General features: G+C 35.7%; 1 protein-coding gene across 1 annotated transcript in view; it reads right to left on the bottom strand.

Moving 5' to 3' along the window:
- Positions 1-26000, bottom strand: part of TMEM135 (transmembrane protein 135) — a 256119-nt gene that overhangs the window by 12581 nt on the left and 217538 nt on the right. Inside the window, exons 7-12 of the mRNA XM_030331443.2 lie at positions 22863-22904; positions 11630-11776; positions 8643-8712; positions 5097-5264; positions 1226-1289; positions 161-237 (exon numbers count right to left, since the gene is read on the bottom strand). Of these exons, the coding sequence (XP_030187303.1) occupies positions 161-237; positions 1226-1289; positions 5097-5264; positions 8643-8712; positions 11630-11776; positions 22863-22904 (568 nt within the window). The remainder of the gene's footprint in view (positions 1-160; positions 238-1225; positions 1290-5096; positions 5265-8642; positions 8713-11629; positions 11777-22862; positions 22905-26000) is intronic.

Here is a 26000-nt window from a genome sequence, read left to right on the forward strand (position 1 = left end):
TACACTTGTGTATATTTGAAAATAACACACATAAAGAAAGAAGAAGAAACAGGAGAACTGACTTTGTCAGTACTTTTATAGGATTGACTAGCCCTTGTAACTGGGATATGGAAGGCTCTACATCCTTTAGAGCTGTGCATGCATCAAGATGTTTGCTTACCTCTACCAACTTGGAAGCTAAATACATGGAAATTGTTGTACTTTTATAAAACATCATTGATACTCCTGCCAAAAAGCCTGAAACAACAAATAAAGCAAAACTGATCAAATCTCAAAGTATTTCTTTGTTATTAAGTCATTCAGAAATGTTCACTCACTTAAGTAAGACACAATCGATTTGTAGCACTGCCCTTTGTTATACAAAAATAAGCACAGTAATATATGTGATGACATTAAAATGAGGTGAATTTGATATCACACATTTTTAAATTATGAAATTGACTTTCAGAGTTAGGAACACACAGTTTTGACATATATATTACAAAGACACTTTATATTCTAAATATAACTTTAAAAACAGTAGTCTTAACAAATACAATGATTTTCAAAAATAATTTTTAAAGGTTATTGATACAATTTCTCATTTTAAGTGAAAATATTTATTAATCAATTCTTCTAACAGCTCAAATTACTTTTAGTGATATCCTCAAACTTCTCTCCATAGTACTGCCTTTGTTCCATAAATGGGAAACAAAGGCAGAGGGAGACCCGGAATACTGGTAGCAGGAATATCATTAATAAATATCTGTAAACTGTCAATTTTACTTAAATAGCATGTATGCTGTACTTGCAGAAAATGTTAATCTTGAGTTCTTATTTTTATGAAACTAATTAAGTTCTTTAAAAATAAAAATATATATGATTAAAATATATGTCACTTGCCAGTGGCAAAACCAGAATGCTTCAAGCAATATAACTGTGCTTCCATTAGTCACCAAATTTTTTGAGTTTTATGTTCTTTTATAACACATTCCCTAGGATTCCTGGCCTGTAGCAGGCCAGATACCCAAGTCATTATATTGCCATTTCAAAACATCAGATGGCAAGAATGCCTGGGTATGTTAAACTTGGCGCATACAAAATGTGTGGACTGGTCCCTCAGTAGGGATTCTATTATGGAGAAAAAGAGTTATACAGAAATCAGATGAATTTGGAAACTATTTCTGAGTCATTCCTACCACGGATTGATGCAACAGCAGTAACTCTTGTGTTATCATTGCCTTACCAGCTATAATAGCATGCAATTCATCATCCAGGTTTCTGACCCAGCGCAGGAAGCAACTAGTACCCTACATCAAGAAGAAAATGCAGTGACTTCAGTTGTTTCATTTCTAGAAAACATACATGTAACATCTATAATGAGTGAGTCACTAGCAGACCTTGATGGCAAATTGGTGATCTAAATCAAACTATTTTAAATATATGAGTTGGAAAACTATCAACAATAACCTGTTATAAAGTTATTGTTCTGGATAGACTCTATTAAGAAATTATACATAATATTTTTATTGTCAGGGCACCTGGGTGGTTCAGTCAATTAAGCATCTGACTCTTGGTTTTGGCTCAGTTCATGATCTCACGGTTCGTGAGATCAAGTCCCACATAGGGTTCTGTGCTGACAGTGCAAAGCCTGCTTGGTATTCTCTCTCTCTCCCTCTCTCTCTCCTCTGTCTCTGTCCCTACCCTGCTTGTGCACTCTCTCTGTATCAAAATAAATTTAACAAACTTTAAAAAAAAATACATAATATTTTTATTGTAATTATTTTCCAAAATGAAGGCATAAATTTTCCTTTGCCTAGATGTAGAATCACTCCCACTGTAATAAGAAGAAAAATCAAATACGCTATAACTCTAAGCCAGAATTCCATACTCAGAGAAAGTATTTTTCAATATAATGGTGAAATAAAGACTTTTTCCGGTAGATAAATACTGAGACCCACATAGTAGCTCTGTAAGTGATGAATTTTCATAAATGGTAAAAGGTAATTTTGCAGGCAGAAGGAATATAGTATCATTTAGATCTGAAAAAAGAAATGAGGAGCTCTGAAGATGGCAAAATGAAGATAAACTTAGAAGACATTTTTTTAAATATCATTTCTTTATATAAAAATAAACTATCAAAAGAAGAACTATCAAAAGAACTATCAAAGAAGGGGTGCTTGGGTGGCTTAGTCATTTAAGCATCCAACTTCAGCTCAGGTCATGACTTCATGGTTCATGAGTTTGAGCCCCACATCGGGCTCTGTGCTGACAGTTCAGAGCCTGGAACCTGCTTCAGATTCTGTGTCTTCATTTCTCTCTTCCCCTCTTCTGCTAGCACTCTGTCTCTGTCTCTCTCTCTATCAAAAATTAATAATAATAATAATAATAATAATAATAAAATAACTATCTAAAGCAGTGGTCATAAAATATGGCCCACTAGCCAAATCTGGCTTGCCAACTGTTTGTATGTAGTTCATGAACTAAGAATGTTTTTACACTTCTCAATGGATAAAATAAAATTGTAATATTTTGAGACATGTAAAAATAAAATGAAATTCTAATTGAAGTGTGACAAAGTTTTATTAGAACATAGCTATGGGTGGCTCAGTTGGTTAAACGTCCAACTCTTGATTTTGGGTCAGGTCACGATCTCACAGCTCATGAGTTCAAGCCCCGTGTTGGGCTTTGGGCTGACAGTGCAGAGCCTGCTTAGGATTGTCTTTCTCTTCCCTCTCTCTGCCCTTGCCTCACTTGTGCTCTCTCTCTCTTTGAAAAATAAATAAATAAACTTTAAAAAAAAGAACATAACTATGCTCCTTTATTTATATATTGTCTATGGTTGCTTTCACACTACAACAGCAGAGTAGAGTAGTTATGACAGAGACTAACCATATCAGCCACAAAGCTTGAAACAATTATCATCTAGCCAATTACAGAAAACGTTTTCTGACTCCTGGTCTAAAACAAAAATGGTAACAATAGATCATGAGGTTTATAACACATGAAAAGATAAATGTATACCACAAAGGATGAGAAGGAAGAATTTGAGGTATAGTATTCTAAGAGTCATACACTATACATGAAGTGGCATAATATTTGAAAACAATAACTGATGAATTTAAAATGCTTATTATAAATGTTAAGGCAGTCACTGAATTAAAAAAGAGGTATAAATAGTAAGCCAAGAGTGAAGATAGAATACAAAAATACAAAAAACAAAAATAAAAAACTAAATACATAAATTTTTTTAAAAAAATCCAGGAGGAATAAAAAGGAAAAAAACAATGGAAAAAATACAAAACAATTAGCAAGAGGTAGATTTAAACTATACCATTATCAAAAAGTACATTAAATGTAAATAGCTTAAACATACCAATTAATAGACAGAGATTATCAAATTGGATAAAAAAGGAAGAACCAACTAAATGTCATCTAAAAGAATCAACCTTTAAACTGAAGACACAGTTAAGACTAAAGTAAAAGGACAGAAACAATGTACTATAAATATAATCAAAGGAAAACTGGAATAGCCATATTAATATCATACGTTGTAGATTTCAGAGCAAGGAATATTACCAGAAATAAAGAAGAACATTACAAAATGAAAAAAGAGTCCATTCCCTGAGAAGACACTGAAGAAATATGAATTGTTGCTCTGCCCTTCTCCCAATTACATCCTTATAAAAACGTTAATGGCATTGACAATTTTATTTTAAATCCCATATGGCTTTGGAACACACTGTACCATTTTTTTTATAAGGGGTTTTCTGACCCAGTTGTATTTTTCTATAGTTTAATACCATTAGTTTGTATTACCTGAGCAAATAAATAGTAACAGAAATTAAAGCAAACAAATGAAACATGCTCTCAGATATGCTGGATGGTGGAGAATAACCAATTTGGGATAAAAATGTTGGGAGACAATCCACATGCGACACTTAGGATTTATGTTAAGAATAAACATAAACACTACGACATAAGAAATGAAAAAGAATATGAACATATAAAGTTACAAATATTCTGTCCTATTTAACTCTTGTATATTCAAAGACAATAATGTTTCCTAATCAAAACTATTGAAAATATTTTCAATATTAGTAATATTTCATAACAAGTAATTAACTATAGCTTACCATTTGCTACTACTGTTCTCCTTTCCATTTAAAAATACTTCCCCTATATGTACCTTATATAAATAAACTTTTACATAAAATGATACATAACCATCTTACCCAAAATGACTCCAGAATTCAAGTTTCCCTGCACTATTATTATTATTTTTTTTTCACTTTAAAAACAATGTGTGTGTGTTTGCATATAGTCAACCTTAGTTAACATATTTTACCATTTGGAAACTACGTTTAGGTTTACAGTCTAAATTTTAGATGTTTAATAAAATGTCAGTAGTATGACTTATATATGAGTGATCCCCATTAAACAAAAGGCCATTACTTAAAATTTCAGAATACTATGTCATAGATGATCCCTACATATGTGTTTAGGTGTGTGCTTATACATGTGCTGGTATGTTTACAGGAACATGCAGAAACGGTGGAAGAATGTTAACAATGGTTATTTGAGAGAGTGTAGTAGGAATAGTGAGTAGATCAAAGAGGGATAACAAGTCATTTCTTATATAAGTCACAACAGAAAATCTTTACTGGCTCTATCAAGTGTTGATATCAGCTAAAAGGGTCTGAAATATGTTTAAATTAATAACATATGATGTTATGTTCAGTAAGTATGATCAAGAAAAACAAAGAGACCAGATATATTAATATCATTTTTGATGTTAGAAATATAAGTTAAAATTTTTCAGTATCTACATTACTGAAAAAAAAGTAAGTCTTTGAAAATCTTTCATATTATATATAAATGCAAATATATCTACACTTTGAAGCACATTAAATAACATTTTAAAAGAAATTTTTCCAACCTCAATTCCCAATATATATTGTATATATACTTGGAGACATTAAAACATTTATTAAAACATTTATGAATACAACAGAAAGAAGCATTAAAAAATGATAGATGGGTTAAGGCCATATCTCATTCTAATAATAGCCATGTTATTTATTTCCCATTTTTCTCTTCTCTGCTGAAAGCCTTACCTTGTATATACTAACAAAAGAGCCCAGAAAAGCTCCGAGCTGGAAGTTTTCTTTATTGTAGAAGAGAGAAAATAGCCGGGATGGCTGTGTAAACAGATGCCGAAATGCAGAGGGAATTCGGAGGCAGCACTGGATCAAGTATCCCACGCTAAACATTCTGATGAAACCCTAGAGAAAATTGGGATAAAATTCTGATTTACATCCAAATATTTAAGTCCGACAGATATAAATTTTACTGGTTTAGAATCAAAACAGAACTCAAAAATAAATAACACAAGTTTATATCAAAGCATTTTCAAAATTAAGTCCTAAGACCTCAAATAATTTTAAAACAATTACCTTAAAATAAGGGTAAAATTTTTCAGTGATTACACTTTCTTTGATTTTCAAAACCTTGGAAGTCTCACAAGCACTGGCCAAACTTGTCTATGCAACAAACTTCCATTTCTTGATATTCTGTTAACAATAACCTGGATTTATGATTCCTAAATCACAACTGAATTTTAGGAACAAAAGCAATGAAATTCCAAAAAAATAGTTTACAAAACCAATGTGTTTCGGAAATTTTAACAGGGTACTTTTCTTTTTTTTCTTTTTTTATGTTTATTTATTTTTGAGAAACATAGAGTGTGAGTGGGGGAGGGGCAGAGAGAGAGGGAAACAGAATCTGAAGCAGGCTCCAGACTCTGAACTGTCATCACAGAGTCCCACGTGGGGCTCAAACTCACGAACCACGAAATCATGACCTGAGCCGAAGTCAGACACTTACTTAACTGACTGAGCCACCCAGGCGCCCCAATAGTGTACTCTTCTTAATAACTGGTGTAAGTAGGAATTCTTTTGACAGAAAAAAATAACTTTATTTTTAGACCTTTGGTATCAACTTTTTAAATGATCAGGTTAAAAGAGTTTTCCAGAAAAAAAAATTATACCTAGGTTTTTATTTCTATGCTCAACTGTGTCAGGCCAAAACATCTCTAAGAATCGGTAGCTTTTAAGGTACACCAAGCAAAACTTGAAAAAGCAAATGCACTACAAAGGCATACTTGCTGCCAACATTTTCCCATATCACCTCCAACTATTTATAGGGCAAAAAAGAACAGAGAGGATGACTAGTGCTGGTCAATTTCATTTCAGTATTTTTTTTTTTAATTTTTTTTTTTCAATGTTTATTTATTTTTGGGACAGAGAGAGACAGAGCATGAACGGGGGAGGGGCAGAGTGAGAGGGAGACACAGAATCGGAAACAGGCTCCAGGCTCCGAGCCATCAGCCCGGAGCCTGACGCGGGGCTCGAACTCACGGACCCCGAGATCGTGACCTGGCTGAAGTCGGACGCTTAACCGACTGCGCCACCCAGGCGCCCCTCATTTCAGTATTTAGGGAAATGAAATTTAAACATCACTTCTTACTGACAGACTGAAAAATTCTTATTAGCACAAAACCAAATGTTATCTAAAAGAACAGTATTTTAAAAATTCATGTTTATGAATGTTTATGAAGTTTCATGCTCATGAGGAGGAGCACATAAGTCAGTGAACAAACAAAATAACTACAGATTAGTGTAAGTTTATGCAGGAAATAATCAAGACTCTAGGAGGGAAATTAACAGGCAGCCTATATTAAATTGGGTGATAAGGGAAAGCGATGGAGGATGTGTCATTTAAACAGACAGAAAAGAGGAGCTGGCATGATGAAAACATTTCAGATAGCTTGGACAGAAAGCACAAAGACAAAACAGAGACTGGCAGGTATGAGGAACCAACAAAAAGTGTGAATGGAGCACAGTGAGTTGAGGGGAAAGTAATTTGTATATTTCCTCAGGGATACGATTTAACATGTGGTGTAACTGAGCTGATGGAATAATGAGGTACACTGTCAAAATATATTCACTATATTTATGGTGTAAATTCCTCACCTACAGGTCTCCAAATAATTTTACATTCACAGACATATTACTCCAATTTATATGAAAATTGCCAAGTTTATAGTATTGGTACACATTTGCTGACACAATGACTAGATTTCTTCAATCCTCAGTAATTCTCTGTAACATTCTCAGATAATTTTTAATATCACTTCCCCTCTTCCCAAACTTTATCAAATACATCTGATTTAATCAGAATATTTCTCTTGGTTACCCTCCTGAAGTCTTCCCTTGAATTAGCAGTACGTCCAGTTGGAGGAAATAATGACTCTCTGGGAGCTGGCAGACCCTGAGGCTGCCAGCAATGTTGCTCTCCTCCCCTTTTTAAAAGTGGGGCAGAAAATCAGATTTAGAAGCAGTGTATCAGAAACCACTGCACAAGTGAAAAAATACTCTACTGCTTTAACCTCTAGTCATATCCTTGGGGACTCTAAGGTAAGTGTTGGCTTAGGCAAATGCCACCATCAACATTAGATCACAGGCACTCATGTTCATAAGCACTAATGTGATACAATCCCTCTCTCCCAGAATGACTGCTGAGAGGCTGTCTTTTTTTTTTTTAATTATTATTATTATTATTTAAAAAAAATTTAACCTTTTAAAATTTATTTTTGAGGCGGGGGGGCGGGGGCGCGGGGGCGTTCGCAGAAAGAAAGGGAGACTCAGAATCCAAAGCAGGCTCCAGGTTCCAAGCTGTCAACACAGAGCCCAACGCAAGGCTTGAACCCACAAACTGAACTGTGAGATCATGACCTGAGCTGAAGACAGACACCTAACCTATTGAGCCACCGAGGCTCCCCCGGAAGTCTACCTGTTGGGGATGCTGTACAACTCTGCTCTTCTCATCATCAACTGAGTGGGGATAAGACATTATAAGAAAGAACATAAACTTTTTGAAGTATCAGGACTGTGAGAGCCCCATCCACAACCAAAGAACTTGTAGCAGATGGTGCCACCTGTGCCAGACTAACTGCAATTAAAATAACTTCCGTCCCAGAGTTGGTGGCAATGGAGGATGGGGGGATGACAGGCACAGAATGGGGGATGGGCGAGGAGAGACACTCTACTACACTATTACGTAGTGAAGAATTTATGCCAGTGGGCATAGCTAACTTCCTTCATATAGAGCAACTGTGGACATGCTCCAGTTACATCCATGCCTTAAAAAACGTAACAACTTTACAAGTCCAACACCAAATGCCACCGTACCAGCTTGTGCACAGTGTATGTATGAGACTGCTCACCCACTAGTACACAGCATACTCCAGGGACCTTGATCTAAAATGTATTCTAATGAGAATACATTACAAAGTACAAATTTTAATAACTTTCTTTTTCTTTTTTGCTATGGTTGCTTCAGCTTCTCTTCTGCTTTGAAATTTTAACACTAATTTTTAAATAAGCGGATTTTAAAATTATTTAACAAAGGATCTGGTAAGTGAATACTAAAAGCTAAATTGTTACCTAATTTTCACAAATTCCTTATTTCTCAAGTCAAATGCAAAGCATAATAGCAATTACTGTCAATTTTTCCATTTACTTTGAAATCATGTTTTAATTATAAAGTTATTTCTATACATATTTCCTGCAGCGAATAAAGTGATACTTTCATATACTTACTTTAATGCAATAAGAGATGCAATTATCTTCATAGTGTTTGCAACATCTATGCCTTGGTCCATGCTTACATCTGAAATAAAACACAAATAACAAATTATGTGTTTATATATGTGTATGTGTATATATGTGCTTAAAACTCTGTAACCTAAAAAGGAGAAAATATTACCTACTTGTATTTAAATGCATACATCTTTTGGTTTCTTGGGACATAAAAAAGCAAATATAACAGATTTTTTTTCTTTGCAGTTCAGCATTTGACACAGTGCATAAAATATGTGACTGAAGTCAAAATACTTAAATGTGGAACAGAAAAAACATTGGTAAATATTTGTGACTAAGTATGAAAACTATGTATATATTATCTCTATACTCTGCCAAATCTTTTGGAAGCTTTAAGTTGCTTACTGTAGAGCATAACAGTCATAAATCATCCATGAAGTCAGTACTTGAGCAAAAATCATAATGGAAAGTGCTCAGGTTACTGGAATGTATACTTAATTATATTTGAAAGAAAACATCTGGAAAAGAAACATGATAGAGTATTAGAATTCAAAATTCAATTTTAAAAATAAATATAGAAATAGATCATGTGGGAATTCAAAAGTAGGTTATTTGTGATTTGACTACAAACCACTTGGTCCTCTTGTGTTTAGTAAACCTTTCTGCAAGGAAGACTACTGTTCAAGACACTGAAGATGCTGACTCCAGGACTATATATACATTCACTCGAGGCTTAAAAAAGTAAGTAACATATCTAACATGGGTCTAGCTCTCCCCCTTTCCCTCTGAAGAATTCATGTTCCAAAATGAGTAGTCTTTATAACTCTTGCAGACTGCAGTTAATTATCTTCATGGTTATATTAACTTTCTTGTTGATAATAATTTGTAGAGTAATATTCTGGCTCAAGGTCTCTCTAATTCCATTTGCAAACTGATTAGCAAAACCTTTTGGGAAATCCAATTCTGAGCCACAGCTGGAGTATGCAGGCAGCCTTTCATACACAAGGATGACAGCAGTAGTTTCTACTGACCGTAGCCCTTATGTCATTAGAATGATGGGACATGTCTGGCCATGTAAAGTTGAGGGCTTAAAGCTGGAGCCTAAAAGAGGTAAATCAGAGAAGGGTGGCCGTATGTAAACCATCACTCTTCATACTTCTAAGTGTCCTCTTCAAAGACATTCTTCAGCCAGTGCTACTGGAACTACACAGATTGTTAAACTCTCTTTGCTAGTGAAGTTAAATTCTGATAGCAGCTATACTGTCATTTAATCTTTCCTTAGTCTGTTCTTAAAACTTCTTAAAACCTGGACTCCCCATCTCCTGTCTTATCTACTCTGCTTATGCATTACCCTGCATCTGCTTTCACAGCAGTGGGTACTCTGACAAGTTCTACCACGACCTGATCAGCTCTGATACCCAAGGTATCATTCAACCACATAATACATTCTCTGCACTTCCCTCTGATTCTTGGTGAACATGATTTCCATGAATAGGGATTCCCTCTCTCTTTTCTCCACTTAGGTGATTCATAACTATTTTGAACTTACTTAAGAAGTTCACTACCAATCACACCACTGGATATTTACCCCAAAATTACAAAAACACTAATTCAAAGGGATATATGCACTTCTATGTTTATTGCAATGGTATTTACAGTAGCCAAATTATGGGAGCAGCCCAAGTGTTCATCGATGAATGGATAAAGAAGAGGCGGTATGTATGTATGTGCGTGTGTGTGTACACACACAGTGCAATATTATTTAGCCATATGATACTGCGCATATGTGGAATTTAGGAAACAAAAAAATAAATGAGCTAAGGGGAAAAAAAGGAAAAAGAGAAAAACCAAAAAACAGTCTCTTAACTATAGAGAACAAACTGATGGTTACTAGAGGGGAGGTGAATGGGGGAATGGGGGGGATGGATGAAACAGGTAATGGGGGATTAAGGAGTATACTTATCATGATGAAAAAATCAAAACAAGAAAAAAGATATACATAAAATTCTTTTAAAAAGTTCACTACCACAATTATTCCTGCCATCTGTTATCCCTTCCTTGCCTCTTACCTTCTGCATGTGGTGTATACTAAAATGAAGACAAACTCTTTAAATTCAGTAAAAATTCTGAGTACCTACACTGTGCTCACGTATGTGAGGCCACTCACATGTTATTTCATTTAATGCATACAACATTCCTTAACAAAGATCGTTAACCCAAGTTAACAGATGAGCACTTTAGGATCCAGAGTGGTTAAATCACTTGCCCAAAGTCACAAAGCCAGCAAGGGGTAAAATGAGAGTCTAACATAGGTCTTCTGATTCCCACTTCAGCTTCCTATAACCGATGTCTAACTTTCTATATTGGTTATTCATTCGATACTCTCTCAAATATCACTACCAAGATTATTTTTATTAACTAATGTTCTAATTTTAAATCATTAAATTAATTTTCTTCAATATCTATACTAGAAATACAAATATTTGTATGAAATTCAGACTTATTTGTATAATATACAAATAAAGTTATCTTATTCCATTTCTAAAGCCCTGAACATTTCCACTCTTGCAAAAACAAAAACAAAACCCTTTACTTAAGGTTTGCTCCTTGTACCTATATCTTCTTGAATCTCTCCCAGAACTTTTCTTTCTCCTTCCTACACTTAGCATATTTGATTAGCACATATTAATCTGTTTCCCGAAGTTCCCCATTCCAGCTTCCTGCAACTCTGCCTAGTTAGACACAGAAAACTATTATAAGTTCATATATATCTATTAAAAAGACCATATGATGGTCTACAGTCCAGACAAAAATAATAAATAACATTGACTTGCTATTATGTGCCTTTCATAAAACTCTATGCATTGTTTTTTGCAAAAAAAAAAAAATACATCATCACTGAAAAGAAAACAAAAACACTTTGACATGGTACAAATATCATAGAAAACAGTGACAAAGTGTGCTAAGTATCAAGATAAAGAACTTACACTGAATCCACAAGTTTCCTGATTAGAGCAATTACATTCATTCTTCTTGGCTTTTCCTCATGTTTCTCTGTCTTCTGTTCCACTTTTGCATATGCCGCTTCTGGTGAGTAAGAATGTGTGGGAATTTCTTCCTTCCCTACAATAAACCTAAAGAAAAGAGCACAATGTGAAGAATTTTTCACCTTAAAAAACAAAACAAACAAACAAAAAAAACTTGACTTTGTTAATATACAAATACATTTTGGATAGTACCTTATCATTTAAAATAAGATTTTTCAAAATTTACATAAAATCTTATCCTTTAGAAGTACAAGCTTTAAAAATCTGAATGCTTCGTAAATGTTGACAGCCATTTCTTTAATAATACAAATTCTTCCACTAAGTTTTTTCTTTTAATTCCAGGATAGTTAACATACAGTGTCATATTAGTTTCAGGTGTACAATATAGTGACTCCACAGTTCTGTACATTAGTCAGTGCTCATCATGGTAAATGTACTCTTAATACCCTTCATGTGTTTCACCCAATGCCCGCAACCCACCTGCTCTGTGGTAACCATCAGTTTGTTCTCTGCTTAGTTAAGTTTCTACTTCTTGGTTTGTCTCTCTTTCTTTCCTTTTTTTCCTTTGATCATTTGTTTTTGTTTCCCAAATTCCACATATGAGTAAAATAATATAGTATTTGTCTTTTTCTGACTGGCTACTTAGCATTAATTATACTCTCTAGCTCCATTCATGTTGTTGCAGATGGCAAAACTGCATTCTTTTTTGTGGCTAAATAATATTCCATTATATGTATATACCATTTCTCTATTCACTCATCAGTTGATGGACACTTGGGCTGCTCCCATAATTTGGCTAGTGTAAGTAATGCTGCAATACACATAAGGGTGCATGTAGCCTTTAAATTAATGTTTTTCCATTTTTGGGGGCAAATACTCAGTACTGTGATTACTAGATTGTAGGGTAGCTCCATTTTTTAACTTTCTGAGGAATCTCCATACTGTTTTCCAAAGTGGCTGTGCCAGTTTGCATTCCCACCAACAGTGCAAGAGGGTTCCTATTTGGAGAAATAGGAACACCAACACCTTTTGTTTCTTGTGTTATTGATTTTAGCCATTCTGACAAGTGTGAGGTGATATCTCATTGTGGTTCTGATTTGCATTCCCCTGATGATCAATGATGTGAGCATCTTTTCATGTATCTGTTGACCATCTGGATGTGTTCTCTGGAGAAATGTCTGTTTATGTCGTCTGCTCACTTTTTAAAAAATCTTTATTTATTTATATTGAGAGAGAGCACGAGAGGGGAAGGGACAGAAAGAGAGGGGGAGAAAGAATCCTAAGCAGGCTCTACACTGTCAGCACAGAGCCTGATGCAGGGCTTGATCCCATGAACCTGAGATCATGACCTGAGTGGAAACCAAGAGTCGGACATTCAAGCAACTGAGCCACCCAGGTGCCTCTCAACTGTCCACTTTTTAATTGAATTATTTGTTTTTTGGGTGTTGAGTTATATAAGTTCTTTATATATTTTGGATACTAACCCTTTATCAAATATGTCACTTGCAAATATCTTCTCCCACTCTGTAAGCTTTTAGTTTTGTTCATTATTGCCTTTGCTGTACAGAAGCTTTTTATTTGATGTAGTCGCAACAGTTTTGTTTCTGTTTTTTCTTCCCTTGCCTTGGGAGACAAATCTAGAAAAAGTTGCTATGTCCGATGTTAGAGAAGTTATTGCCTGTGCTCTCTTCTAGGATTTTTATGGTTTCATGTCTCACATTTAGGTCCTTTTGAATTTATCTTTGTGTATGGTGTAAGCCAGTGGTCTAGTTTCATTCTTTTGCATGCTGCTGTTTAGTTTTCTCAACACCATTTATGAAGAGGCTTTTTCCCATCATGTATTCTTTCCTCCTTCCTCAAACATTAATTGACCATATAAACATGGGCTTATTTCTGGGCTCCCTATTCTGTTCCAACAATCTATGTGCCTATTTTTGTGCCAGTACCATACTGTTTTGATTATTACAGCTTTGTAATAACTTGAAGTCTGGAATTGTGACACCTCCAGCTTTGCTTTGCTTTTTCAAGATTGTTTTGGCTATTTGGGGTCTTCTGTGGTTCCATACAAATTTTAGGACTATTTGTTATAGTTCTGTGAAAAATGTTGTTGATATTTTGATAGGGATTGCATTAAATCTGTAGACTGCTTTGGATAGTAAGGACACTGTTACAATATTTATTCTTCTGACCCATGAGCATCAGTTTGTGCCATCCATTTGTTTGTGTCATCTTAAATATCTTTTACCAACATTTTATAGTTTTCTAAAAATATGTATTCTGTATTTTATAGAATACAAGTCTTTCACCTCCTTGGTTAAATTTATTCTCAGGTATTTTATTACCTTTGGTGCAACTGTAAATGGGATTGCTATCTTAACTTTTCTTTCTGTTGCTTCACTATTACTAAATAAAAATACCATGAATTTCTGTATGTTGATTTGGTACCCTACAACCTCACTGAATTCATTTATCAGTTCTGGTAGTTTTTAGATGGAGTCTTTAAGGTTTTTTATATATAGTATCATGTTGCCTGCAAATAGTGAAAGTTTTATTTCTTCCTTACCAATTTGGATGCCTTTTCTTCCTTCTTCTTTTCTGATCACTATGGATAGGCATTCCAGTACTTGTTAAATATGAGCGGGGACGAGTGGACTTCCCCATCTTGTTCTTAACATTAGGGGAAAAACGCTCTCCATTTTTTGCCACTGAGTGAAATGTTAGCTGTGGGTTTTTCATATATGGCCTTTACTATGTTGCGGTGTTCCCTCTAATCCTATTTTTTGAATTTTTTTTTTTTTTATCATGAATGGATCTTCTACTTTAGAAAATGCTTTTTCTGCATCTATTGAAATGATTTTTTATCCCTTCTTTTAATGATATGATGAATCTCACTGAACCACTCTTGCATCCCAGGAAAAAATCCCACTGGATTGTGGTACATGATTTTTTTTAATTTTTTTTAATGTTTTTATTTATTTTTGAAGGAGAGAGAGAGAGACAGAGCATGAGCAGGGTTGGAACAGAGAGAGAGGGAGACACAGAATTCAAAGCAGGGTCCAGGCTCTAAGCTGTCAGCACAGAGCCCGATGCAGGGCTCAAACTCACGAACTGTGAGATCATGACCTGTACTGAAGTCAGACACTTAACCGACTGAGCCATCCAGGTGCCCCTGTGGTGCGTGATTTTTTAAAGTATCATTGGGTTTGGTTTGCTAATATTTAGTTGAGGATGTTTGCATCTATGTTCAACAGAGATATTGGCCTGTAGTTCTCTTTTTTTGTAGTGTCTTTATCTAGTTTTGGTATCAGAGTAATGCTGGCTTCGTAGAATGAATTAAGAAGTTTTCCTTCCTCTTCTATTTTTTGGAATAGTTTGAGAAGAATAGGTATTAACTCTTCTTTAAATGTTTGGTAGAATCCACCTGTGAAGGCATCTAGTCCTGGACTTTTGTTTGCTGGGAGTTTTTTGATTAGTGATTCAATTTCATTGCTGGTAATCGATCTGTTCAAATTTTCTATTTCTTCTTGATTCAATTTTGGCAGTTTATATGTTCTAGGAATTTATCCATTTCCTCTAGGTTGTCCCATTTGTTAGCATATAATTTTTCACAATATTCTCTTACAATCTTTTGTATTTCGGTGGTGTTGGTTGTTATCTCTCCCAGTTCGAATTCTATTGTTTTGAGTCCTCTTTCTCTCTCTCTCTCTCTTTTTTTTTAATGAATCTAGCTAAAGGTTTATCAATTTTTTGATCTTTTCAAAGAACTGGCTCCTGGTTTCACTGAGCTGTTTTGTTGGTATTTTTAGTTTTTATTTTGTTTTTTTCTGCTCTAATCTTTATTATTTCCTTCCCTCTGCTGGTTTTGGGTTGTGTTTGTTGTTCTTTCTTTAGTTCCTTTAGATGTGTGGTTAGGTTACTTGGGATTTTTCTTGCTTCTGAGGTAGGCCTGTATTGCTATAAACTTCCCTCTTAGAACAGTTTTTGTTATATCCCAGATTTTGGACTGTTGTGTTTGCATTTTCATTTGTCTTCAAGTATTTTTTAATTTCATCTTTGATTTCTTGGTTGACCCATTCATTGTTTAATAGCATGTTATTTAACCTCCATGTATTTATGTGCTTTCCATGTTTTTTTCTTGTGGTTTATTTCTAGTTTCATAGTGTTGTGCTCAGAAAAGATGTATTTTATTACTTCAATCTTTCTGAATTTGTTGAGAATTGTTTTGTGGCCTAAAACGGGATCTATTCTGGACAACGTTCCATGTGCACTTGAAAAGAATCTGTATTCTGCTGTCTTAGGATGGAATGTTCTGAATATATCTGTTAGGTCCATCTGGTCTGATATTCAAAGCCATAGTTCCTTGGAGATTTTCTGCTTTTTATGATTGATTACACATTGTCTTTCTTTGTCCTTAATTTCATGAAGCCTTTGTTTTAAAGTCTATTTTGTCCAATATAAGTTGGTACTCAGGCTTTCTTTTCACTTCCATTTGCATGATAAATGGTTCTCCATCCCTTCACTTTCAGTCTGCATATGTCTTTAGGTCTGAAATGAGTCTCTTATAGGCAGCATATAGATGGGTCTTGCTTTTTTATCCATTCTGTCATCCATGTCTTTTGACTGGAATATTGAATCCATTTACATTCAAAGTAATTATTGGTATGCATGTATTTATTGCCATTTTGTTACATGTTTTATGGTTGTTTTGTAGTTCCTCTCTGTTCCTTTCTTCTCTTGCTCTCTTCTTTCATGATTTCTTGGCTTTTTATAGAAAAATACTTGGATTCCTTACTCTTTATTTTTTACAAATCTATTACTGCTTTTTGATTTGTAGTTACCATTAGGTTTATACATAACACCTTCTGCATATGAGTCTATATTAAGCTGATGGTTGCTTACTTTTGAACTCATTCTTTACTCCTCTCCTCTCCACATTTCAGATATTTGGTATCATACATCCTTTGATTTTGTGCTTCTCTTGACTGATTTTTAGATATACTTTCTGTTTTTATTTTTGTTTGTGTACTTCTCATTTCTTCTCACTCTTACTTATGGTTTTTGTTTTTCCTTTTACAAAGCCCCCCTGAGCATTTCTTGTAGGGCTGGTGGAGTTATCATGAATTCTTTTAACTTTTGTCTGGGAAACTCCTTCTACTATTCTTAATGACTGCTTTGCTGGATAGAGTATTCTTGGCTGAAGACATTTCACTATGAGCACTTTGAATATATCATGCCAGTACCTTCTGGTGTGCAAAGTGTCTGTTAAAAAATCAGCTGATAGCCTTAACAGATTTCCTTTGTATGTAACTGTCTCCTTTGCTCTTGTAATCTTTAAAATTCTTTCTTTATCACTATTTTTTTTGTATCATTTTAATTATGATGTGTCTTGGTGTGGACCTCCTTAGGTTGAATTTGTTGGGGGATCTATATGGCTCCTGAATCAGGATCTCTGTTCCCCGCCCCACCCCCAGCCCCTCCCCTAGCAAGATTTGGGAAGTTTTCAGCTATTATTACTTCAAATACATTTTCTGTCTCCCTTTCTCTCTTTTCCTTCTGAGATCCCTATACTGTGAATGCTATTACACTTGATGGAGTCACTGAATTTTCTAAGTCTATTCTCATGCAGTATTTACTTGTCTCTCACCTATTCATCTCGATTGCTTTCCATTACTCTATCCTCCAGGTCACTTATAGGCTCCTCTGCTTTCTACAGCCTACTATTTATTCCATCTCTTGTATTTTTAATTTCATTTATTGAGTTCTTCATCTCTGATATGTTACTTTTTAGCTCTTTGGCAAGGGTCTCATTGATGTCCCCTACCCTTTTGTGAAGTCCAGTGAGTATCTTTATGGTCATTACTTCAAATTTTCTATCAAGCATATTATTTTTGTTTTACTTAATCTCCTGCTGTGATTTTGTCCTGTTTTTCATTTGGAACATATTCCTCTGTTTCCTCACTTTGTCTATCACTCTGTGTTGGTTTGTCTGTGTTAAGAAAGTCAGCTACATCTTCTACTCTGGAAAGTAGTGCCTTTATGAAAAAGAGGTCCTGTAGTGCCTTACAATGCAGTGTCCCCTGTTCACCAGAACCTGATGCTTCAGGGGAATCTCCTGTTTGTGTTGCTTGTGTCCTGCTGTTGTGTCTGAGTCACTTTCTTTTAGTCCAGACGTCTTTACAACTCTGTGCCTGATATGGCCTTTGCTTGCTATCTGTGGTGTTAGTGAGACTCTGGCTGCAAGCTCTGAGGAGGCAGGACTGCAGGATGGCTCAGAGGTGGGATGGTGGTGTTAGCAAAATCTACACAGAGCCCAGGACTGAGGCCAGCAGGCTTGGAGTGGGCCAGTCTTCAGGAGAACACATGGGCAAGGCACATCGCTAGCAGGTTAGATAGCAAGTGTCTGTGCAACACCTCCCACAGGTGGCCCTGTGTTTATGCTGTGGGGCAGATGAGGAAAATGGTGCCTGACAGCTCCTTTGTTCTCAGAGAAGTCCCCCAACACACTTGAAATCACTACAAGGAGACCTTCCTCCCTCCCATTTGTCCCAGGCACTGTGCAAACTGTAGCTTCTAGGTTGTCTATGGTCTTTTTAAGGGCAAGACCCAGCTATCACTCACCCTCCCATCTTGCCCAGCACTGAGTCAGCTGACTTTTTAAGCCCCAGGCTCTAAATCCTGCTAGTTATACAAACCCATAGAATTCAGCCCCTCTGATTTTCAAAGCCAGATGTTATGGGGATTCATCTTCCCAGTTTGGGCTCCCAAGTGTGAGAGAGCAAGACCGTTTCTTTGACCTCTCTGCACCCACAGTTCCCTCCCTTCTGTGGGTAGCTCCCAACCACTGTTTCTGCCCTTCCTAATTTCCTAAATGTGGCTTCTTCTCTACATTGAGTTATGGAGTTTGTTCTGTCAGTAGTTGGATTGCTTTCTGTTATTTTACACAGATGTGGATGATATCTAGTTGTAAACATGGGATGAGGTGAGCTCAGCGTGCTCCTACTCCACCATCTTCCTAAACTCTCAACAATGCAGGTATTTTAAAATCAAATTAACCAAGTAAAATATAGCATAGAGCTTTTATGGCACACTGTTTTAACTTAAGTCACCACTTTTTAAAGATATTACACACCTTAAAGTTTTTTCAAAGAAGCAAGTGAAATATTTACTCGGGTCTACTAATTGATCACAAAAATTCTATTTTTGCTCTAAATTCTACTAATAGTTACAACTGAATGAGTTTCTCATTTTTCAGTGTAAAGTTATATCCCAACACTTTGAGTCATAAAATAGCCACATTGTGGTAGAAATTCATATAACAATACTCAGGGAAATGGAGGGAGCTGCAGAATGAGGATCATAAAACAGTCAAGAGTCCATGTATTCTAACAAAATTTCATTAGAAAACCTTAAATTCCATGTTATCCTAATCTATTTATTTACCTTTGGAGAAATTTAGTATCAAGGAGAAGACACTATTCTTATCTCATTAAAACTGGACTATTTTTTTCCCAAAGACAATGTGAAAAGAAAAGAGAGGGGAAAAAAAGAAAGGAAGAATGAAAGAGTTGCCACCATTAGATATCCCTCAATCAGTATCCTTCATCTGTTTTCATTTTTGCTGTTTGTACCTTCATTATAAGAGTCATTGTTCTTTTAAAGAATAACTAAGCTTTCCCAAGAGAACTCTACCTGCCGAACTTTCAGGAAATACCTTAAAATGCAAACAAAAACTAGGGATCAATAATACTACACTAAGGTTCTGGAACGTGGGACCTATGACAAACACAGTAAGAAAATGCAAACACTCAGAAAAGAGAGGTGAAAAAAAGCTATTACTATCAACTGCAACCCAAGTTTGTTAGGACAAACTTGATAAAACATCTAGCTTATTAAATCATAAGGGATATGCAATGAGATTGTGTGCCACAAGATGGCAGTTGTGCAGTCTAAGTAGCTCTTATTCCAAAAGAATTTGGTTCTTATTCATGGGTGTGCATGGACAATTTAAGATCTGTACTACTGTTCTTTATGAACAAGATAAAAACTACATTGGAACAGTTACAATAATCTCTCTTACACTGTTCACATAACACTGTTGCTCTTTTAGCCAGGACTGACCATCTCAGATTAGAGGTAACTTCCTCAGAGAAGCTGTCTCTGCCTAATCTGGAGTGAGTTAGCGATCCTTCCTTTGTGCTATCATGTCCCAATAAATCCCCAATAGTAGACGCACCTTGTTAGTAGGCTACATCCCCCATTAAACTGTGGGGTCTTGAGAGACTCTGTACATCTTCTTTGCTATTATACCCTAATGACTGGTATAGTGTCTGGCACACAGTAAATATTTAATTAATATATATTGAATGAATGACTATAGTAATAATTAGCATTTTCAGAGCATTTACTAAATGATAGGTACAGCAGTGATATTAAATCATTTAACCCTCATAGCAACACTACAAACTAGGTGCCATAATTTCCATGAGAGTGAGCATGAAACCTTGCCCACACCCACAGCCAATAACAGTAACTATTTGAAATCAGAATTGTCTGACTCTAAATCCTGGGTTCTTAACCACCAAGCTGTATATACTTCTAAGTATTAAACTATGTTGATCCAGGCTTACTATACCTTAAGGCTCCTGAACTGGCTCTTCCCCTTTGGTTCTACTCTTGACTCTTTCTATCTACTCTCATAACTTCTACTAAACTTTAAGCAATAAGTAATAACCATTTTTTTCCAGAACATTTTCCTCTAATACAGAGAAAATTCTAAGTACAAAAAGTCCAGCCCAGTCCTTCATTTTAAGTGGGTTTGAAGAAGAGACACAAAAATATCTGACACATTTTAAGTTTTTGTAAGGATTCTGGGAGCCTAAGGAGAGACACGGGAGAAAAGGCTAAGTTTTCTCTTTACGAAAACCAACTTTTGGTTTTGTTATAAACTTTCAATTTAACACAGAATCCATTACAGCCAGTGCAACAACAGCAACAACAACAAGTTATTTTCTAAAATGTTTCATCATCTGTAAAAAAAATTTTTTAACGTTTATTTATTTTTGAGAGAGAGGGACAGAGACAGAGTGTGAGTGTGGGAGGGGCAGAGAGAGGGAGACCCAGAATCCAAAGCAGGCTCCAGGCTCTGAGCTGTCAGCACAGAGCCCGACCTGGGGCTTGAACCCACAAAGCATGAGATCATGACCTGAGCCAAAGTCAAATGCTCAATTGACTGAGCCACCCAGGAGCCCCCATCATTTTTTAATGAAGAATATAATATGAAGAAATCACTGCTGTGTATACTTAGTTATTGCTACTACAGAGTTTCCACAACCAAAGATATTCAAACAGTGGACTCAATCTGTCCCCTCCCAAACTAGTCTTGTTGCATGCCATCTGATTTTCTGTTAATAGTACCTTTTGTCAGGTACTTAGGTTTTCAACACTTGGCTCCTACCAAGGATTGGAGGGAAAGAGAAAAAAGGAAACTATCGGGCATTAGGTCTTCATTTTCTTCTACTGCACATCTCAACTTTGCCTCTTTCTCTTTAATCCTCCACTATCACCCAATCTCAGTCCTTTTCATTTCATCTTTCTTCATTCTTGTTCTTTCTTTATACAAGGTCCCAAATACTGTGGCCAGACTAATCTTTCTGAAACAATGTCAACTACCCTGCTCAAAAACCTTTAGTGGGCCCTTATTGCTCATCTTATCAAATTCAAATCTGTCTTCTTTTCGTGTTGTTGTTCAGGTCTTCCATAATGTGGCCCTGCTTGATTCATCATAAAAACAAAAACAAAAACAAAAACAAAAAAACAAACAAACCTTATAATCCCTAATATAAGCTTTTCATGCCAATTAAATTCCCACTCTTACTTCACATTTCAGGTTTATAATTTTCATGCTTTTGCTAACATAATTCCCTTCCACCCAGAAGGTTCTTCCCTTCCCTTCTAGTTCTCTAAAGCTACCCTTCAAGTACACTTTAAGGATTATCCCCATAAGAGTACTAATGTAATAGGAAGCGCCTGGGTGGCTCAGTCAGTTAAGTGTCCAACTTTGGCTCAGGTCATGATCTCATGGTTCGTGGGCTTGAGCCCCGCGTCAGGCTTTGTGCTGACAGCTCAAAGCCTGGAGCCTGCTTCGGATTCTGTGTTTCCCTCCCTCTCTCTGCCCCCATCCCCACCCCCTCGCTCATGTTCTGTCTCTGTCTCTCTTAAAAATAAACATTAAAAAAATTTTTTTAAGAATAATAATACAATAATAGCCAACATTTCTTGAGCACTATGTGCCATGCACAGTTCTAAACATTTTTCATGCATTAACTCATTTGATCTTCAAAATAAATCTTCTAGTATTGATCCACTCTTTTCCCTCCTATACTTACAATGAATACTACACTGTTAATGTTCACTAAGTATCTACCGTATGTACTTAGGAGAACAAAATAGGCAACATTTATGACACAAAATAGAAAAGCACTAGGTTTCAAGTAAGTATATATATATATACAGTCACTGTGTGAACATTAAATTAGTCAAGCATTCTTAAGCCTCAATTTCTTCTTCATGACACGTGGGCATAAAAATACCCATCTCACAGAACTGTTGTGAAAATTTTCTAATCGATGTGAAAATGCTTGGTGAACTATAATATACAATGTTGGTGCTAACCAACATTTCCACAGTTATCTACCATCTGCCAATAACTACGGTAAGAGATGGGCTACAGGGTGAAAAGCAGATTCTAGTGACTCTAGTGAAGCTAAGAATCCGAAATGTGTCTGACATGAGCCCTGCCCAAATGAAGTCCAGACTGTGGTACCACAGAATTCAGTATTTAATTTTGCAATCATTGTCCATGTGTAGCTTTGTCTTTCCAAAGCTCCTTAAAGAGAGAGTTCTTGTAATTCTTTTCTAACATCCAATGATATGAGGCACACAATAGGCCCCAAAAGTATTTGGTGATTGACTGGGTTTTAGGGGAAAAGAAATCTAATAAGTTACTCTTTTAATGAAATATCACAAAAGTGACTTTGTGACTTCTACAATTATTTTCGGCTAGAAAACTGAGTAGATAAATATCTCTTATAATATGTGTAATGGTATTACTTTTTGAAAACGTTAACTTGCAAATTCTTTCTTAACATGAAGTTAAATAAAATACGTTACTTACCTGAGGGCAGAGAATGTAAATCCTTTCAAACCATCTTTGCATCTAGAACAATAAAAAATTTTATGCTAAGATAACATGTTTTGAGATATAAAGTAGTATATTAAATAGCTTTAAAAATTTTTTTCTGAAATAGATTATTTTTAAAAGGTGAAACTCTTGCGGCGCCTGGGTGGCTCAGTCGGTTAAGTGGCCGACTTTGGCTCAGGTCATGATCTCACGGTCCGTGAGTTCGAGCCCCGCGTCGGGCTCTGTGCTGACAGCTCAGAGCCTGGAGCCTGTTTCAGATTCTGTGTCTTCCTCTCTCTGACCCTCCCCCGTTCATGCTCTGTCTCTGTCTCAAAAATAAATAAACGTTAAAAATAAATAATAAATAAATAAATAAATAAATAAATAAATAAATAAATAAAAAGTGAAACTCTTTTAGGACAGTGATCTGAGCACTATAAATGCAACAAACAATGAAGCAAGCCATCTTACACAGGATGATTAAAATGTCCCATGCCAAATTAACATAATTTAAGGCTCAACTCTCATATTTGCAGGTGGAAGACAGATTTAAGTATATCTTCTCAGAGCTCCATGTGGACTTCATTTTTGAAGGCTGGGAGTGGAGTGTTTCACTTTAGGCAATCCCCAGGGGAGCAATTTGTTGAGAAGAAAAGGCCACATACACCTGCTGGGTATTATGAATAGGTCAATTCTAGGTCCTGACTTCTCCCTACTTAATAATTCAGTGAACGTGGAGCAAGGAAGAGTTGGCAGACACAAAAAGGCTTCAAGTTTAGTTCACTGGTTTTAACTTCTGAGTGAGCCCAATCGGAACGGATAACATATCCTGGGGAACAGAGTGGGGCTGAGGGGAGGGCACAGGTGCAGAAGCCCAAATAATATTTACTGAGTACTTACTATTGCTGGGCATTGTTTTGGGCCCTTGATGTGTGTTGTCTCATTTAATAATATCACACCTCTTTGAATAGGTATTTCTCTAATCCATAGCTGGGCAGAGCCCCCACTCCTGCCCCCAAATGCAGCAACTTCCAAGAGGTCACAAAATAAACAGCAATACGAATTTAGGAAAAAAATTTAAAAGTCCATCTGAATTAAAAGCTATGGTTTTCTCTTATACCTCCTTCTGAAATACTGTATTCCTTTTAATTGGGGGAAGATTCAAACTGTGTGACAATTAAGAAAAAATGATTCTCAGATCTGCAAAAAATATTTAAAGAAGATTTTAAAACAGGAAAATTACTAGACTAGTTTTAATGGCCTGCTTTATAAGTTATGATAAAGTTAGTAAAGAATTATTGGGTATCTAATATCAAAATCCCTTGGAGAAACTATAGAGATTGGTGATACAATGACGCTCTAATGTATGTTAATTTTAGACACTGGATATTCCTGGATAAAATGTACAGCCTCAAATCTAATTGGGCAATTCTCACAGTATGCCTTTTATATGAAAGGTCACAAAGGAAATGCACAAAATATAAGAAACCTATCTTACCAAGTTTAAATATATACATTTTTACTGGAGGACACATAGAATCTCAGAAAAGAATTTAATTTAATTTAAAAGATCAGAGATCTTTTAAAACACTTAAGAATTCATTTTAATTAAGCAACATGATCTACTTTGTGGTCATGTTAGCAGTGAGAAATGTAAGCAAAGAATTTAGCGAACATACTAACATAATTATCCACCCCACACGGACTGAGGGTAAAGGCAAAGTAATTCATACGTTAAGCTAAAAATGTGCATGGGAAAATTGTAGCATTAAAATTCTTAAACTTATCCTTTTCCATCTAAAGAAAGTGTTTCTCAGTAATTTAAAACCCATAATTGGGCAATTTCTAGATAGGTGGGGTGGTGAAGGGGTAGGCTAAGAGTCTATTGACTGGAAAACAGCGGCAGATTGATTAAAAGATTATATACAAGGGGGAACAAATTTTTGGCTTTGGTATGTTATTGTTAAAAGATAGCCATTTATCTTTGTGCAATGCTGAATAGATAAAGGATTCTGACAACTTGGTCTAGTCAGGATTGCATATTTGTGACCTTAAACAATAAATCTAATTGCAGACCAAACATCAAAAAGTAGCTTTCAAAAAAAAAAGGGGGCATGCACAAATGAATTTGCAATTTCATTATGATGGAAGTTTGGTTCTTTCAGCAGAACCCTGTGGGAAGCACTTCATATTGATAAAGTCTTAGCCCGAATTCAAAAGAGGCTATTCTTTTTTCCATTCATGTGTATAAGGTCTGTTAATGTAATTGAGGGTCAGATGTCTATGTCAAAAGAACAAAAAAGTAATTATTCCCATAAAAAGAATCTTTAAAATAGTAATATCTCCCTGAATTTTGATACCAAGGGTATTGTCTGAGCTTTAACCTAACTAGGAAACACTACTGTAATTGGAATTAAATGTATAGAGTCTGATACACACACAAAGATTTATACAAAACACCCCATTAGAAGGGTGCCTCACTATTTAATGGATTTGGTTATTATAATGCAAATCAAATTATTCTCCATTCATGTATTAAGGTTCACTGACTTACTCAACAAATATTAACTGAATGCCTACTATGAGGAAGCACAAGTTTAAGTTTTAAGGATGTAACAGTAGACAATACAGAATCTCTGTTTTCATACAGCTGACCCTCTATGTCTGGGAAAGGTACGACAAAACAAGTAAATATGTCATGCAGTGATAACTGCTATGGCAAAAAACAAAGCAGGATAAGAGGAGAAACAGATGGGAGTTAGGCCTTATTATTTTACATAGTGTAGTCCAGAAGGGCCTCTCCAAGAAGGTGAAATTTGATAATTTGATCAGAAGCCTTATAGAATCGAGGGAACAGCATTGATTTGAAGGAAGAGCAAGTATAAAGTCCCTGATGAGGAGTGTGCATGGCACGTAAGGAGAACAGCAAAGTAGATTACTGTAGCCAGAGCAGAACAGGGAAGGGAAGCAGTGGTAGGAAATGAGGTCACAGTAACAGTGTGGAGGGAAGGAGTGGTCTACAATTCTTGTATGGCCCTCTAGGCACCCTGAAAACTTTGCGTGGTTCTCAACAGAAGAGTGACAAAGATCTGTCTTAGATTTTAAGATTATCTTTGGCTGCTAGTTGGAAAA

Source organism: Lynx canadensis, chromosome D1 (genome assembly GCF_007474595.2).
Source record: "Lynx canadensis isolate LIC74 chromosome D1, mLynCan4.pri.v2, whole genome shotgun sequence".
Lineage (NCBI taxonomy): Eukaryota > Metazoa > Chordata > Mammalia > Carnivora > Felidae > Lynx > Lynx canadensis.